Source organism: Trichosurus vulpecula, chromosome 1 (genome assembly GCF_011100635.1).
Source record: "Trichosurus vulpecula isolate mTriVul1 chromosome 1, mTriVul1.pri, whole genome shotgun sequence".
Lineage (NCBI taxonomy): Eukaryota > Metazoa > Chordata > Mammalia > Diprotodontia > Phalangeridae > Trichosurus > Trichosurus vulpecula.
In genome coordinates this window covers 552295058-552309888 of record NC_050573.1, presented here as the reverse complement: position 1 = coordinate 552309888, position 14831 = coordinate 552295058, and the positions used below count along the sequence as shown (strand labels likewise).

The following is a 14831-nucleotide window of genomic DNA, read 5'->3' as shown; positions in this document are numbered from 1 at the left end:
GGTCTTCTGTCTCCTCATCTATAAAGAGAAGAGGTTGGACTAGGATCAAGAGCTCTTAACCTACCATCTACAGACAGATTTCAGGGGATTAGTGAACCTAGACAGAGAAAAATACACATTTACTTCAATACCATTGGTTTCCCTTATATTTCTATGTATTTTATTTTATACACTTAAATATGTAAAAACATTATTTCATGTTCTAGATCCTAAAATCTTATGCTGTTATGGGACGTAGATGGATAGGCCTTGTATTAGGAAGACCTGAGAGCGAATCCTGCCTCAATAACCTGCAAGCTGGGTGACCCTGGGCAAGTCACTTAACCCCTGTCCGCCTCAGATTCCTTAGCTGTAATATGGGGAGGATGGTAGCACCTACTTCTCAGGGCTGTTGTAAGGATCAAATGACATATTTTTAAAGTGCTTAACATAGTGCCTGGTACACAGTAGGTGCTTAATAAATGTTTGTTCACTCCCCTTCCCATTCTTCCGTTTCTTGCACTCGACAATCCATCTTTCAATTCCTTTACCCCATGCTGGAATGCTCTTCCTCCTCATTTTCACTTTCTAGGTTCCTTGTGTGCATGTGTGCGCGAGTGTGTGTGTGTATGTGTGTGTGTGTGTGTGTGTGTGTGTGTGTGTGTGTTGTATGTACACAGTTGTTTGCCTCCCTCATTTGTTGTCTCCCTCACTTGAATGTGAGCTCCTAGACAGGAGGCAGCATATTTTTGCTTTTCTCTGTACCCTTAACATTGAGTATAATGCCTCACATGTAGTAATTGTTTAATAAATACAGCAAACGCTTGTTGACTGACTGGTTTCAACCAGGCACTGGCCCTTTAAGAATTTGAGCCAGGCATGGTAGACCAAAGGTCCCAGTCCTTCAAAGAACCCCAGGAGGGTAAGTGTTCTCTAATATTTTGTTTCTCTGATAACCAGTCTTGGTTTTGTTTCCAAGAAGTTTAGACCTTTGTTCACCATCTTCTAGAAACTCCCAGGTTATATCAGTATCTGGCTGTTGCCTGGCCTCCTGTTTACAGTCTATGGTCTTCCTATATCTTAGACTGAAGCAACCGGGTGGTTCAGCGGCTAGAGCTCTGGCCTTGGAGGGAGGAAGACTTGAATTCAAATGCTGTCTCAGACACTCACTGGCTGTGTGACCCTGGACGTGTCATCTGTTTGCCTCGTTTTCCTCATCCATAAAATGGGAGATAATAGCACCTACCTCCCAGGCAGTGGTGCGGTTCAGCTGGCTCGCAGCAGTTCAGTAGAACTGGTACCTAATTTTGGGTTGAGTTCGGCAAACCTGTTAGCATGGGTGGGGGGGGGCGGGGTCTGTGCCCCACACGTCAGTGGCAGAGGACAGGTCAGCCGCAGGGGCGGTGCCTTGGCTTGGTTGTTAATTCATTTGAATCCCACCGCTATTCCCAGGCTCAATGAGATAATGACTGTAAAGTGCCTGGCACACAGTAAGCCCTGTGTAAATGTTAGTTGTTGTAATAATTATCACTTCTACCACAGCCGCATCCCAATATTGACCCCAGAGCTTCTGAACTGGTCACCTGTGTGCCCCAGGTTCTCAGCATGAAGGCCCCAAAAGAACCTTCTTTGCAGATTTCTTTTTTAGTTGGTGCTCATCAACATGTGTTTTTTTGCCAAAAATCTAGGAGATGATTCTCCAAATGAAAATCCTCTCTACTTGAATTTAAACGCAGGACAGCTAGGTGGTGCAGTGGATAGCACACCAGCCCTGGAGTCAAGAGGACCTGAGTTCAGATCTGGCTTCAGACACTTACTAGCTATGAGATCCTGAGCAAGTCCCTTAACTCCAATTGCCTCCAAAATAATCATTTAAACTCACAAATCATAAGTTTAACCTGAATACTTACAGTGCCTGAAAGCAAATCGATCATGTAAGTATAGAAGTAAATGAGTCCGGTGCTGTTCATTGGGTATACTTTGCATCGTATATCTGTTTTAAAAAAAAAAAAAAAGAGTAAAAAAAAATGACTTCTTAGGGGAGAAGCGAAGGGACAAAAGGCCGGGGGAAAAGCATGTACCCTATTTTTATAGATAGGCCTAGCTTATGCTTCCATCTGAAGGTACATCTCCTGTCCCACTACATGAGATGGTGTTTTCTCAGACACACAAACACCCTGGAAAACTAGGTATGGGTCTGGAATTAGCAAAGTATGTGTTCTACGACTCACCTACTTCGCTAGACGGGATAATCAGGAAGGTGCTAGCGGTAATGTTGTACTTGGTAAGGATGATCGGGAGCAAAATAAACAAGAAAATGATAAGAAATATCACCAAGTTCAATACCACCAGGAAGCGAAGGAAGGAGAAATAAGACTGAATCCCTGTGCCAAATTTTCCTGGAAAACAGAAAAGGAAACCCCAGTTAGCAGGAATATTAACGCAAACGGACCAATGGGAACCTGGTATCCTAAGAAATGGCTAAGGCTGGAGTGACAGGAGGAGCAAGGAGACAGGTGAAAAGAATTCCTCTTTTGGTTTTTTCTTTTAAGTGTTTTAACTTCCTCCCCTACTTCTGAATATCACCCCTGCCTGCCCCCTCTCCCCCACCACACACACTTTTAAAAAATGTAATAAAGCGTCTGTTGAGCTCCTACTAAGTGCCAGATACTATGTTAGGGAATAAAGAAACAAAGACAAAACTGAAATCATCCCTGCCCTCAGAGTGGGTATATTCTACACATGGCCTTAAAAGGAAAAGAAAGTCCCAAATGTGAACACCCTTCCTCCTTTCTTCTTGCCGTTCCCCTACAGCTTTTAGGTTGGGAGGAACATAGGATGTGGAGGGTAAAAATAGGACAGACCATATTTTATGACATTTCTTTACAATATTCTGCCTCCATTGTCACCTCTATGGGATACTACCATTATTATAAAATATTTCACTTATTTGCCTTTTTTACCATTTCTATCTCCCTTCACTGAGGGAGTTTATTTGGTTCTAAAAAGTTTCTTGCAGCACAACTCTGACAATTATAATGCTAGTTAATTTATGTAATGCTTACTATATGCCAGATACCGGGCTAAGCCCTTTACAAACATTAACCCATTTGATCCTCACGAGAACCCTGAGAGGTAAGGGCTTTTATTATCCCCAATTTACAGATGAGGAAACTGAGACTAAGAGACCACATACAGCTATCGTCTGAGGCCAGATTTTAACTCAGGAGTTCCTGACTCCAGGCCCAGTGCTCTCCCTAGGTATCACCCAGCCGGCCCCCACTTGGAGGAGCTTGAAGACAAGGAGAGGTCAAGCATATAAAGCTGCAAAACAACTTTCTCCGCTGTGCATTTCTCACAATGAATCTCCGGTCTTCTCCAAGTGGTATTGGAAGGACTGCTGAGCCCAGGATCAGAATACCTGATTTCATCTCACTGAGCATCAGTTTCTGCATCTTAAAAAATGCAGATGGTAATAATATCTTCCCGAGCTTACAGGGTTGTTTGCCGGAAAAGTACTTTGCAAACTTCTGAAATATAAAAGGGGTGTGTTGGTGAATGCTTGACAACTATCTCTGGGGGAAAATGGGCCCACAAGACTCTTTTAAGTTTCATTTACATCATGAACATTTACTCCATCGCTTTCTTAAATCTATACGATCAATAAAACAATAAATCAAGTCGTGATTTATAGCAGTTTGCTGGATTTCTGAAATGTCAGTGCTCCCCCTGAATATTCCACAATGGGTTCTCATGAGCCTGCAACTAAATAGAATCAGATTTAGAGCTGGCAGAGATCTCAGAAGTCACCTCAACCAATGCTCTGGTTCTATAGGTGATGAAACCATGGACCAAAGAGGGGAAAGCGTCCATGGTCACACATACAGTATGGTGGCAGTCAGCATTCATATTCACATGTTTTGTTTACAAATTTGTTTACAAATTCAACACTATTTTCATTCTACTTTCAGTATATTTTTACTGTTAATATTTTAAAAAAAAAGCAACAACCAATCGATACAATGACCCCAGACAATTCCAAAGGATTCATGATGGAAAATGCTATCCACTGCCAGATAGAGAAATGATGGACTTGGTGCAGAGTAAAGCCTATTTTTTTCCTCTTTGTTTTCCTTGCTTCTTTTTTTTGCGGGGGGGAGGGGGAGAGCCAACATGGCTACTGTGAAAATATGTTTTGCATAATTTCATATGTATAATGAGTACTGTATTTCTTGTCTTCTCAATGAGTGGGGGAAGGTATAGAGGAAAGAGAGAATTTGGAACTCAAAATTAAAAATTAAATTTTAAAAAAAGAAAAGCAAAAAGTGCTGTATTTAAAATGCAGAATAAGACATATTTTTAGACATCAACAATGAAAGAATTTGTTTTTCTGAACTATATGTTTATGATGATGGTTTTCTTTTTCTTTCTCATGGGAGGAGGAGAAAGAGAATAGGTGAGAGAGACACTAAAAAAATAAATAAGTAGACGGATGGATGGATGGGTGGGTGGGCAAGTATACATACATAGATACACATATACACATACATATTTATATATATGCATGCATGTGTTTTTAAATTAAAGAAAGAAGCAAATCATTTCCCCCCAAAATGCCCAGTGAGAACCTGCCCTCCACCCCTCGTTATTACTTTCTGAATAAGAATTCCACGAGCAGGGCTATTCAACTATACATGACACATCAATACCCTCTATGCTGCGAATGTCATTTTTCCACAGTTCCAAGTGGGAAGCCATCTCCTTGGCCTCTTCAATAAATTTTTTCCATGACTTGGTGCTGTACTGTTTCCACTGGTCCCATTCGGATAAATATTTGACCTGGGCCTCCTGAATTTCCCTAAATTAATAAAAACAGTAACAATATAACAGCAAGATTACCGAATTTTGAACTAATATCTGTATCTGAGAAATAGCTAGAGGACACATAAATCTGTAATTGTTCTATTTCCCCCAAAGAACACTATTTCCAGGTAAGATGGTGTTATGTAGGAATATAGGCCAACCTCTTTTCCTACGGCAGACAGAGGTAGCAATTTTTTCAAAAATTGGGGTATTTGAAACAGTCTGAGATATCTGAAATCCTATTAGAAATGTCAGGATGCCAGAAACTTCTGGGTAATAAATGAATCACATGGACAAGACTGGACATTTTTCTTTCATTCATTCATTCATTCAACAAATATTTATTGAATGCCTATTATATGCCAGGCATATGAGGGAATATAAAGACATATAAAATAGTGTCTCAGCTTGTATTCTAGTAAGGGAGATGTAGCTAGAGTCTGGGTCAAAAGAGACTTAAGAGGTTAACTCTGATTCTCAGGCTGACCTTATCCTTCCTTAAAAAAAAAAAAAAAGGAGTGACGGGTGAAGAAAACTTGAAAGCCAAAAAAAATCAAGATAGGACTAGAGAGCCAAGCCTAGAGGTAAGCAGCATGCCAAGAGACAAGCAATCATAGCTTATCAGAAGATCTAGACCAGTGATTCTTAATCTGTTTCCGTATCATGGAACCCTTTGGCACTCTGATGAGGTCTATGGACTCCTTCTCAGAATGTTTTTAAATGCACAAAATATATAAGATAACAAAGGAAAACAAATGTATTTAAATAGTTATCCCTCCAAAAATTACTTTTAAGATCACAAACTCCAGGTTAGAAACTTCTGCTCTATTAGATTCCAAAGATTAGAAATCTTTGCTTAACAGTTCATGTTCTTAATCTTTGCTTTAAGGAAGCTTCTTTGTAGAAAGGTAAAGTATCTCAGTAGAACTGGAGCTTTTTTGGCATCTTCATAAAAGCCAAAAACCATAGGAATCTACTTATCTACCCACTTATATGTTAGATGACTGACTGGGCTTTATTTAATATTCAATATCTAACACTCTTAGTTTGTCTACAGAGCTAAACAGCTAAATCCGCCTAAGCTCCTGATGACCCCCTATCAATAATTTGTTGAGCAGTGAAAGGTATTTTAATTCTCAGAGATAAAAACACCAAGACACAGAACAAAACTCAGAAAGAAAGAAAGAAAAAAAATTTAAAAACAGAAACAGGAAAAAAAAAACCCAAACCCAAAAGAGAAAGAATGAAAAATACAAGAGGAAAAGAGACAGAAGATGAGAACTCATAATGACCTATATAACAAGACACACAGATTGACATATGCTTAGAGAATGAAGGCTTATTGGTTGAGAGAGAGAGAGACCAGTTCTGGAATATCCCCATATTATGGCCTTTTCAGATAATGCCACCAGTCTTTCAAAACCCTATTGGATTTCCACAATTACAGGCATAAAACTAATTAGCTCCTGTTAATTTCCCCAAGGAATTAAGCTAGGGACCAAATCCAGACTACAGGACAGAGATTCTCCACTTTGCTTCAGAATGAGACAACCTTCCACAATTTTCCAAAAACTGTTACTTGTTAACTCAAGTTTCACCTCTTCCCTAAGAAAACAGCTGATGGAGATAGCATGAATGAATTGTTTCTTTAAGTGATCTTTAAGCATTTTGGAGTAAATTAGCTTTTCTTCCTTCCTCTTAAGTATTAAAGCTGAAAAAATGATCCCGGGTTATAAGAATTAAACACTGCTCCATACCCAAATATAACATGACAGTGTACGCTAAAAGTACCATGGCCTATTTATTTACAGGCCAATTCATTTAAACTTTTAGAGAATGAAATCTGCCATGATGCCTGGAGGCCCAATAGCTACATTAAAGATGCTATGTAACTTTGGCTATCTAAATTTTTTCAAACCCAAGTACCATAAGAATAAATGAAAAGAATTTCTTAGGATTCTTGCTCTCCATGAGGAGAAACTTAAGAGGTAAGAAGGGTATGAAGGTTAAAAAAAAAGTCAAAAAACTACCAAATACACTGACATCTAAGCATCTTGATATTTAAAGAAATTTTATCCCAAAGTGGAGTAGGATGCTAAAGTTGGGGAAAGCTAAGAGAGAAGACCACCACCTTGTCCATCACCAGGGGCTCCAGCAGCACCCAGCCAGGATTCTCCCCCTCCGGAATCTCAGGAGTGTCTCGTTGGATCCATTACAAAATGGAACCTTTCCGAAAGGGAAGGGAGGGAACAAGCATTGACGCAGTGCCAGGCACCGTGCTAAAGGCTTTTTACAAATATTATCTCACTTGATACTCACAAGAACCCTGTGAGGTAGGGGCTATGATTATCTCCATTTTACCGATGAGGCAACTGAGGTAAACAGAAGTCAAGTGATTTGCTCAGGATCATACAACTATGTGAGTCAGAGGCCAAATCTGAACTCAAGTCTGAGGGACTCCAGGCCCAGGACTCTACCCACTATGCCACCAAGCTACCTTAATAATAAAAAAAGTAGTAGTATTATTCAATAAAAAGAAGGAGCTCCTTGGTTCAATTCAACACACATCGACTGCGCTGGGTGAGATACAAATTTTAGTAAGACACTGTCCTCACGGGGTTTACATTCTATGTAGGGCACATAAGATACACCAGTCATTACAGAACAAAAAATACACGGAAAGTAGATAGATAGGCACAAGCAAAAAGTACTGTGAGGTCCCAAGGAGAAGGATGATTATTATTGGCCTGGGTATTCTGGGGAAAGCTTCCAGAAGGAGCCATCTACGTGGTGCTGGGCAAAGACCTGAGTTCAAATCTCTCCTCTGACATTTACTAGCTGCATAACCATGGGCAAGTCACTTAACCACAGCCAGCCTCAGTTTCCTCAACAGTAAAAAGGGAATACTAGAAGTACCTATCTCAAAGGGTTGTTGTGAGGATAAAGGAGATGATGTTTGTCAACAGCTTTGCGAACTTGAAAGCACCATTTAAATGCTGCTATTATTGTTATTTTTTTTTTTTGCAGGGGGGAAGGCAGGGCAATTGGGGTTAAGTGACTTGCCCAAGGTCACACAGCTAGTAAGTAAGTGTGTCAAGTGTCTGAGGCCGGATTTGAACTCGGGTCCTCCTGACTCCAGGGCCGGTGCTCTACTCACTGCGCCACCTAACCGCCCCTGCTATTGTCGTTATCATTATTATTATCATTAAAGATAACGGGCAAAGTTCCAGGAGCCAGAAGCAGTGGAGGAAGCATTTCAGACAAAGGAATAACACACACACACAGACAGGCAGACCGAAGACGAAACCCCAGGAATGCCGAGGAGGAAGCCGCGCAGCTCCTGGAGGAGCATTCAGTCAGAAGCTGGAAGACTGAGGTTCAAATCTTTGCCTTCCCACTTACTACCGTGTGCCTTGGCAAAGTCTTTGTGCCTCTTTGGGCCTCAGCTTCTTCATCTGTGAAATGAAGGTGCTGGACCAGATCAGGGTCTCCAGACCTTTTCAGTCCTTATACTCCGTGGATGCCAGTACCCTCATTCAACATGAAAAGAACAAATCCTAGAGTTTGCATATGTCCATATGGGATAAAATAAAGTGATTCAGTGGCTTTCTTTACAAGTTCTCAGAGGAGCCCTGGGATATAATCAAATCAGTTTAAGCAGAATTTCTTACCTTCATTGATTAGCAATCTATTTTTAAAAATCAAATCAAAATATTCCCTGTATACTCTTGACAACCTTTTCGTATTACTTGGGGTTATGAGAGACCCAGGTTGGGAATCTTTGGACATTGCTAAAATCACTCCCAGCTCTAAATCTGTGATTCTGTGACTGGAGCCTGGTTTGGTTTTAGCTGAGGGTATATGGGAAGATATGGAAAAATGTTTTACATGATAGTACCTATATAACCTATATCAAATTGCTTACTGTTTCAGGGGGAGGGGGGAGAGAATTTGGAACTCAAAATATTAAAAAATATATTAAAAATAGCTTTTATATGCAATTGGGAAAAATGTAAAAAATATATAAAAATAAGTCACATTTTTTTTAAAAAAGGCATATGGAAAAAATAACATGGGACAAGGCTGGTATCAAGCCTGATATTTGAGGTCCTCCGAAATCTGTCCACATTTACAATCTTAAACCTCAACCAGGAAGCCTGTGATCCAAGCAGGCTGGTCGACTTAACTGTCTCCTGAACACATCTTGCCCAGTTCTATCCAACGTGCCTTCACTCATGCTATGCTGCTCCTTCCCAGTTAGGGAATTACTATTCTTTCTTAAAATTCTATCTCTCCCATGAAAGCCTACATTTACCCCTTTATCCCAATGACTCCTCCCATCTCCATATGACCAATATACTTACTATCTATGCCATTCATTTTTCACAATCATTACAATATCGCATTATATTTTTATTTAATGTTTCAAGTTCTTTCCATCTTCCAGACTAGACTGTAAAGCACCACCTCTTAACATGAGATTCTTCCTTGATATCCATCCAATCGAGTTATTCTCCCACCAAATAACCTTGTATTTAAAATATAATATCAAAATATATATTAGATTAATGCATTAAAATATATTATGTGTTCAATACATTTAATATTAATAGATATTAGATAAATGCATTAAAATACATTATACGTCAAATACATTTAATATTTAAAACATCAAAAATTAATCCTTTAGGCAGTAAGGTACCATAGCAGGTAAGAGTGCCACCTGGAGTCAGGCAGACCTGAGTTAAAGATCAGATCTCAGATGCTTACATTTTTTTTTAATGACTTTAAATTTTTTTTCTTATTCTGCACTAAAACAACAATTAACAATTATTTCTGCATTCAAACAAGAACAGAATGAAATCAAGATTATAGAAATCTTCAGTTAGGGGATACAGAGGATAGAGCACTGGGCTTGGAGTCAGGAAGACTTGAGTTCAAATATAACTTCAGCCACTTACTAGCTGTGTGATCCTGGCCAAGTCCCTTAACCTATCTGCCTCAGTTTCCCCATCTGTAAAATGGGGGTAATAATAGCTCCTATGTCCCAGGGTGGTTGTGAGGATCCAACGAGAAAATAGTGATAAATTGTTTCACCACCTTAAGGTGCTACATGATAATATGAGAGTGCTTGGCAAAATTGAAATAGCCATTTAAATGCTAGTTTATTATTATCACCATTTATTTTGTATCTATCGTATATAAGTATGTGTTTTCTCTTCAGGTAAAATGTTAGCTCCTACCTAGGATAAATGCTTGCCTTTTTAAAATTTGTAACTCCAGTACTTATCAATCCACCAAGGAAGTAAGCATTTATTAAGCATTTTCTATATACTAAGAAAAAAAGCAAAAAGTCCCAACTCTCAAGGAATTGTAATTCTGCTAAGCCCTGGGTAGATGCTTAATAAACAGTGACTGACTCCTGAGGGCAGGATCTGTGTCTTATACTTTTGTAGTCTCCATAACCCCTACCAGTGGTGGGAGCAATTCAATGAATATTTGTTGAATGAATCTTTGACATGACACTATCTCTTAACACGTCCCGCGTGAACCTGAAAAATCGCTGCGGACCAAACCTTAGTCTCCTCTTCTCAGAGATATTCAGTGCGTATTTTCTGATGGACTGGCTCCCAAGGTGTTCTCTCTCTGATCTTCCTAATTCCAAATAGGACCTGCTTTCAGAGCTGGCTGGCTTCAGCAAAGTGCCTCCTGATTTATCCCTCCCAGGGATGGTGGTCCTCCTCCGAACAACGGACCGGTAACTGGGCAGCTCTTGAAGGAAGCTCACAGTCTTTGCAGTAATGAGGTTATAATTTGAGGCCTGGTCTGTGCAAACACAAAGGAAGAGAACACATCAGCATCAAAGGGGAAGTAACACCTATGGCATCATCATAATAAAATATCGAGGCAGCTAGGTGGCACAGCGGCTAGGTGGCACTCATCTTCGCGAGTTCAAATCTGGCCTCAGACACTTAGGAGCTGTGTGGCGCTGGGCAGGTCACTTAACCCTGGAGGAGGAGATTGCAAACCGCTGCAGTGTCTCGCCAAGAAAACCCCAGACGGGGTCACAAAGAGCTGGATACGACTGAACAACGACAACGTTTGCAATGCAAACAGGAGCCCACTCTTGCAATGCAGGAGCCCACGCAGCATGACTAGCCATGGAACATTCGCCTCCTCGGGTCAGTGACAAAGTCATATATTGGTCTCACTTACTTGGCTTACTGGGAAGGAAGAAGCAACAGTAAAACCACTTGTAGCAGTAGCAATTATAATGGCGCGTGTTCACATGATGCTTTAAAGTTTACAAAGCCCTTGTTCATTCGTGATGTCACTGGGTCCTCACAATCACCCTAGGGCCTTATTATCCCCATTTTGCAGAGGAGGAAGCCACGTTCATTGACTTGCCCAAGGTCATCCATCTAGTAAATGTTTGGGCAGGATTTTGATCCCAGGTCTTCCTGATTACTTCTAGCCCTCTTTCCACCACTCCACTCCATACTATCAGAGGAAGAAATGGAGATCTCATCATACATAGTAGGTAGATTTGTTTTCTGTACACAGCATCCCCCCTCAGAACTGTGATAGCCTACTGGTGGAGTTGGAGACCACAATAATAACTCATTTTGTGACATTGTAAAGCATTGTAAAGCTTGCCAAGTGCTTTTCTCCACCGTCACATAGAAGAAGCTGTGATGCTAGAAGATGTGAAGAAATTTCTCCCCTTTACTGATAAGGAAACTGAGGCTCTGAAAGACAAGTAATTTCCCCATGATTACACAGCTAATGGTCTGGAGGAATGTTTCGAATCTAGGTCTCCAGAAAACAAGGCTATCCACACCATACTGCAACCTATGAGACTTCATGTGGTGTCCAGGCTCTCTGCCTACCTGTGTGAGCCTGGACTAGGCCCTCAACCCCACTGGTTTTTCATCTGCCAAATAAAGATAATTAATTCTTGCCTGTTTATTGATTTCTGAGGAATTTGGGAAGACTTTTACAAGCTGATTTAGAGTAAAGTAAGCAGAGTATGACATACACAACATTGATGTAAAAGAAAGCAATGCTAAAAATCAGAACCCGGATCAATTCATTGACCAACCTTTACTCCAGAGTACAGATGATGAAATCATACCTTCTTCCTCTCATCTGACGGGTGGTGGCCCACATGTATGTTCAAAATGAGGCCTATCTGGTCAGACTCTAGGTCAGTTTGTTTTACCTAAAGGTACCTCTTTGTTACAAAGGAAGGTTTGTTTGGGGGAAGAGGGCAAAAGATTGTTGGGAGAAGTGTTACTGGACAGCTAAAGGGGTAGGTAAAAAAATCAACACAACAATTTTTTAAAAGTCAATCTCAATGATAACATATGTGAAACTACTTTGGAAAGCTAAAGGAAGTAGATAAATACATGCTGCTAGCCGTTACTGCCATTTAAAATCACAGTCATGGATCAACTACGGACTTAGGGACTCTTTTCCAAAGGTCTGCGCACTAAGCTTTCTGCTAGCTGGCACATTGAGACATAAGTCATATTTACAAGCTGGCACTGTTGCCTGGCATCACACACAAACAAAAGTGAATTGTCCTCTGTCTGGTCCCTTTGCTACAAAAAAAGAGGCCCAAGCTTGCTCCATAATGGGGCCATGCTCTGAGGACCAGCGGTCACTTCCTTACATCACATGAAACAAAAGAGCTTTATTAAGAAAGAAGAAAAGTCTTTACACAGGAAGCAGGGGCTACTCAACCGCCGTGCTGCCCATTTTCTCCATTAGAGAAATACAAATAGCTTTCCCTCTCCAATTCACTGCAAAAGACAAGGTAGGGAATCCTTCAGCGTTTCTGTTATAAAAGAAAAGAAACAAAACACTTTTCCTTCTATAAGAAGCTTTTCCTCATCCCCCTTAATATCAGTGCTTTCCCTCTGTTGAATATCTCCAATTAAACTTGTATGTACCTTGTTGTTCACATGTTGTCTCTCCCATTAGACTGGGATCTCCTTAAAGGGAGGGAAGTTTTTTACTTTATTTGTATCCCCAGCATTTAGCACAGTGCCTGGCATGTAAAGGGCACTTGATAAATGTTAATTAGCTTGACTATCCTGATTTTTCAGATGAAGACCATGGAGGCCAGAGGGCTTAAGTAGCACACCCAGGATCACATAAAAAGTAAGAGTGTACAGGTATTATATATTGTGGGGGATTCAAATGGAAGCATACTGGAAGTCCATCTGTGCTGAAATAAAATATGTCAACGTACCTTTTTTTGATTTTTTCCCAAATTTTATTCAATATGAAACATATCTCTACAGTTTCCATTGAGGAGGTTGACCATGTCCACGACCAAATCCACCTCTAAATTGGAATTCTGTTGCTGACCCAACCCTAGCCTCGGCCTTCTTGTCAGCACCAGGTGGAGCAGCACTTTGTACGTGTCTCTGTCAGCTTCACCCCGAGGAAGCCAGGCAAGTCGCTCACCCTCCAGACCTTTAGGCCTTGGCCTTCCTGTCTCAGGACGACTTCTGCAGAGTGTAGCAGGCACAGTCTCAGGGGGCAGGTGAAGGTAATCCTGGAGGTACTGAATGACCTCGTTGGTGAGGTTCCAGTAGAAATGCCTCTGTGCAAATTGCTGCTTAACATAGTCACGAGACTTTAGAGGCTACATGGCCTTCGTGACACAGAGATTGGGCACATTCTTGTCTGCCAGCTCAGGGTGCTTTGGCATGTGGACACCTTCTTGGCCAGCATTACTCTCTCCTTAAAAAGGAGTTCATAGATGGCAATTTGGTTCTTCTTGGTCATCAGCATCTCGGCAGCTGATGGTGTTGCTCGAGACGGAGCCCGGGATAGAAAGGAAAGAGCCTGTACCTTTTTTAAAAGTTAGTAACAGAGCTGCAATTATGAGCCAGATCATCTCACACCTAAGTCCAAATCTCTTTCAACTACACCATTAACCTTTCTTGGAGCTGATTAGGGTGGCCTGGTTTCTGACATTACATTCTCCCACGGTCTCCAAAACCATGACCATCCCTTCTCCCCCAAAGCAGGGGAATGAAAATTAAAGTGAATTTTGACAATTTGACAAAAGCATTTGAGGCCATTCCACAAAAGATAAATAGGCAAAGTATATAAGGCAGTTTTTAAAAAATGCAAGCTATCAGCAACCATATGAAATATGCTCCAAATTAATAATAGGAAAAATGCTAATTAACTCTAAAGTTCTACTTTACACCCATCAGAAGGACAAAGATGACAGAAAAGGAAAATGACAACTGATGGAGAAAGTTTGAGAGGACAGGCACAAGAATGCACTGTTGGTGGACATGTGAATCTGTCTAAGCATTCTGGAAAGCAATTTGGAACTCTATTCAAAAAAGTCACTTAGCTGGGCCCCAGTGATATCACAACCGGGCTTGCACCTCAACGGGATCTGAGAATGAAGAAAAGGACCCATCGATAGAAAAGTATTTACAGAAGCATCTTTTTCTCATAACAAAGAACTAGAAAAAAGGGGTACCCATCAATTGAGGAATGCATGAAGAAATATAGGCTCTATGAATATAACGAAATATTATTTTGCTGTATAAAAAAAGAGCAAAAGGGATGGATTTGGAGAAGCCTAGGAAGACTAGCATGAATTAATGTATAGGAGAGAAAGCGGAGCCAGAATAACAATGCCTATAACAGGTATAACATTGTAAACACTGTAAGGAAAAACCAGTTTGAAAGAATTAAGAACTCTGATCAAAGCAAAGAACAAGAAGCTCTGTACTGAGCGCACAGTAAGTAAGCACTTGGTAAAAGTTTAGGTTTGTCTTTGAAATGACATGAAATGACATTGGAACAACAGATTTACTTTCCTCATGTTTCAAGCTATTATTAAAGTGAGTTTTCATTTTCCTGAACATCTATTTGGTAAGGGAGAGGGAGAGACTCCTAATGGTAATTTCAGGTGAACAAGAGCTATAATAAAAGAAAAATCATAATAGTTT

General features: G+C 40.5%; 1 protein-coding gene across 3 annotated transcripts in view; it reads right to left on the bottom strand.

Annotated features, from left to right (window-relative positions):
* The window catches only part of TMC7 (transmembrane channel like 7), a 79463-nt gene that overhangs the window by 44758 nt on the left and 19874 nt on the right, over positions 1–14831 (bottom strand). Inside the window, exons 2-5 of one of the 3 annotated variants that reach the window (XM_036741703.1) lie at positions 10419–10668; positions 4689–4837; positions 2211–2378; positions 1890–1972 (exon numbers count right to left, since the gene is read on the bottom strand). In XM_036741703.1, the coding sequence (XP_036597598.1) occupies positions 1890–1972; positions 2211–2378; positions 4689–4837; positions 10419–10668 (650 nt within the window). Of the gene's footprint in view, positions 1–1889; positions 1973–2210; positions 2379–4688; positions 4838–9206; positions 9280–10418; positions 10669–14831 lie in introns of those variants that run through there. The other 2 variants (XM_036741704.1, XM_036741705.1) reach the window with 2 other exon arrangements.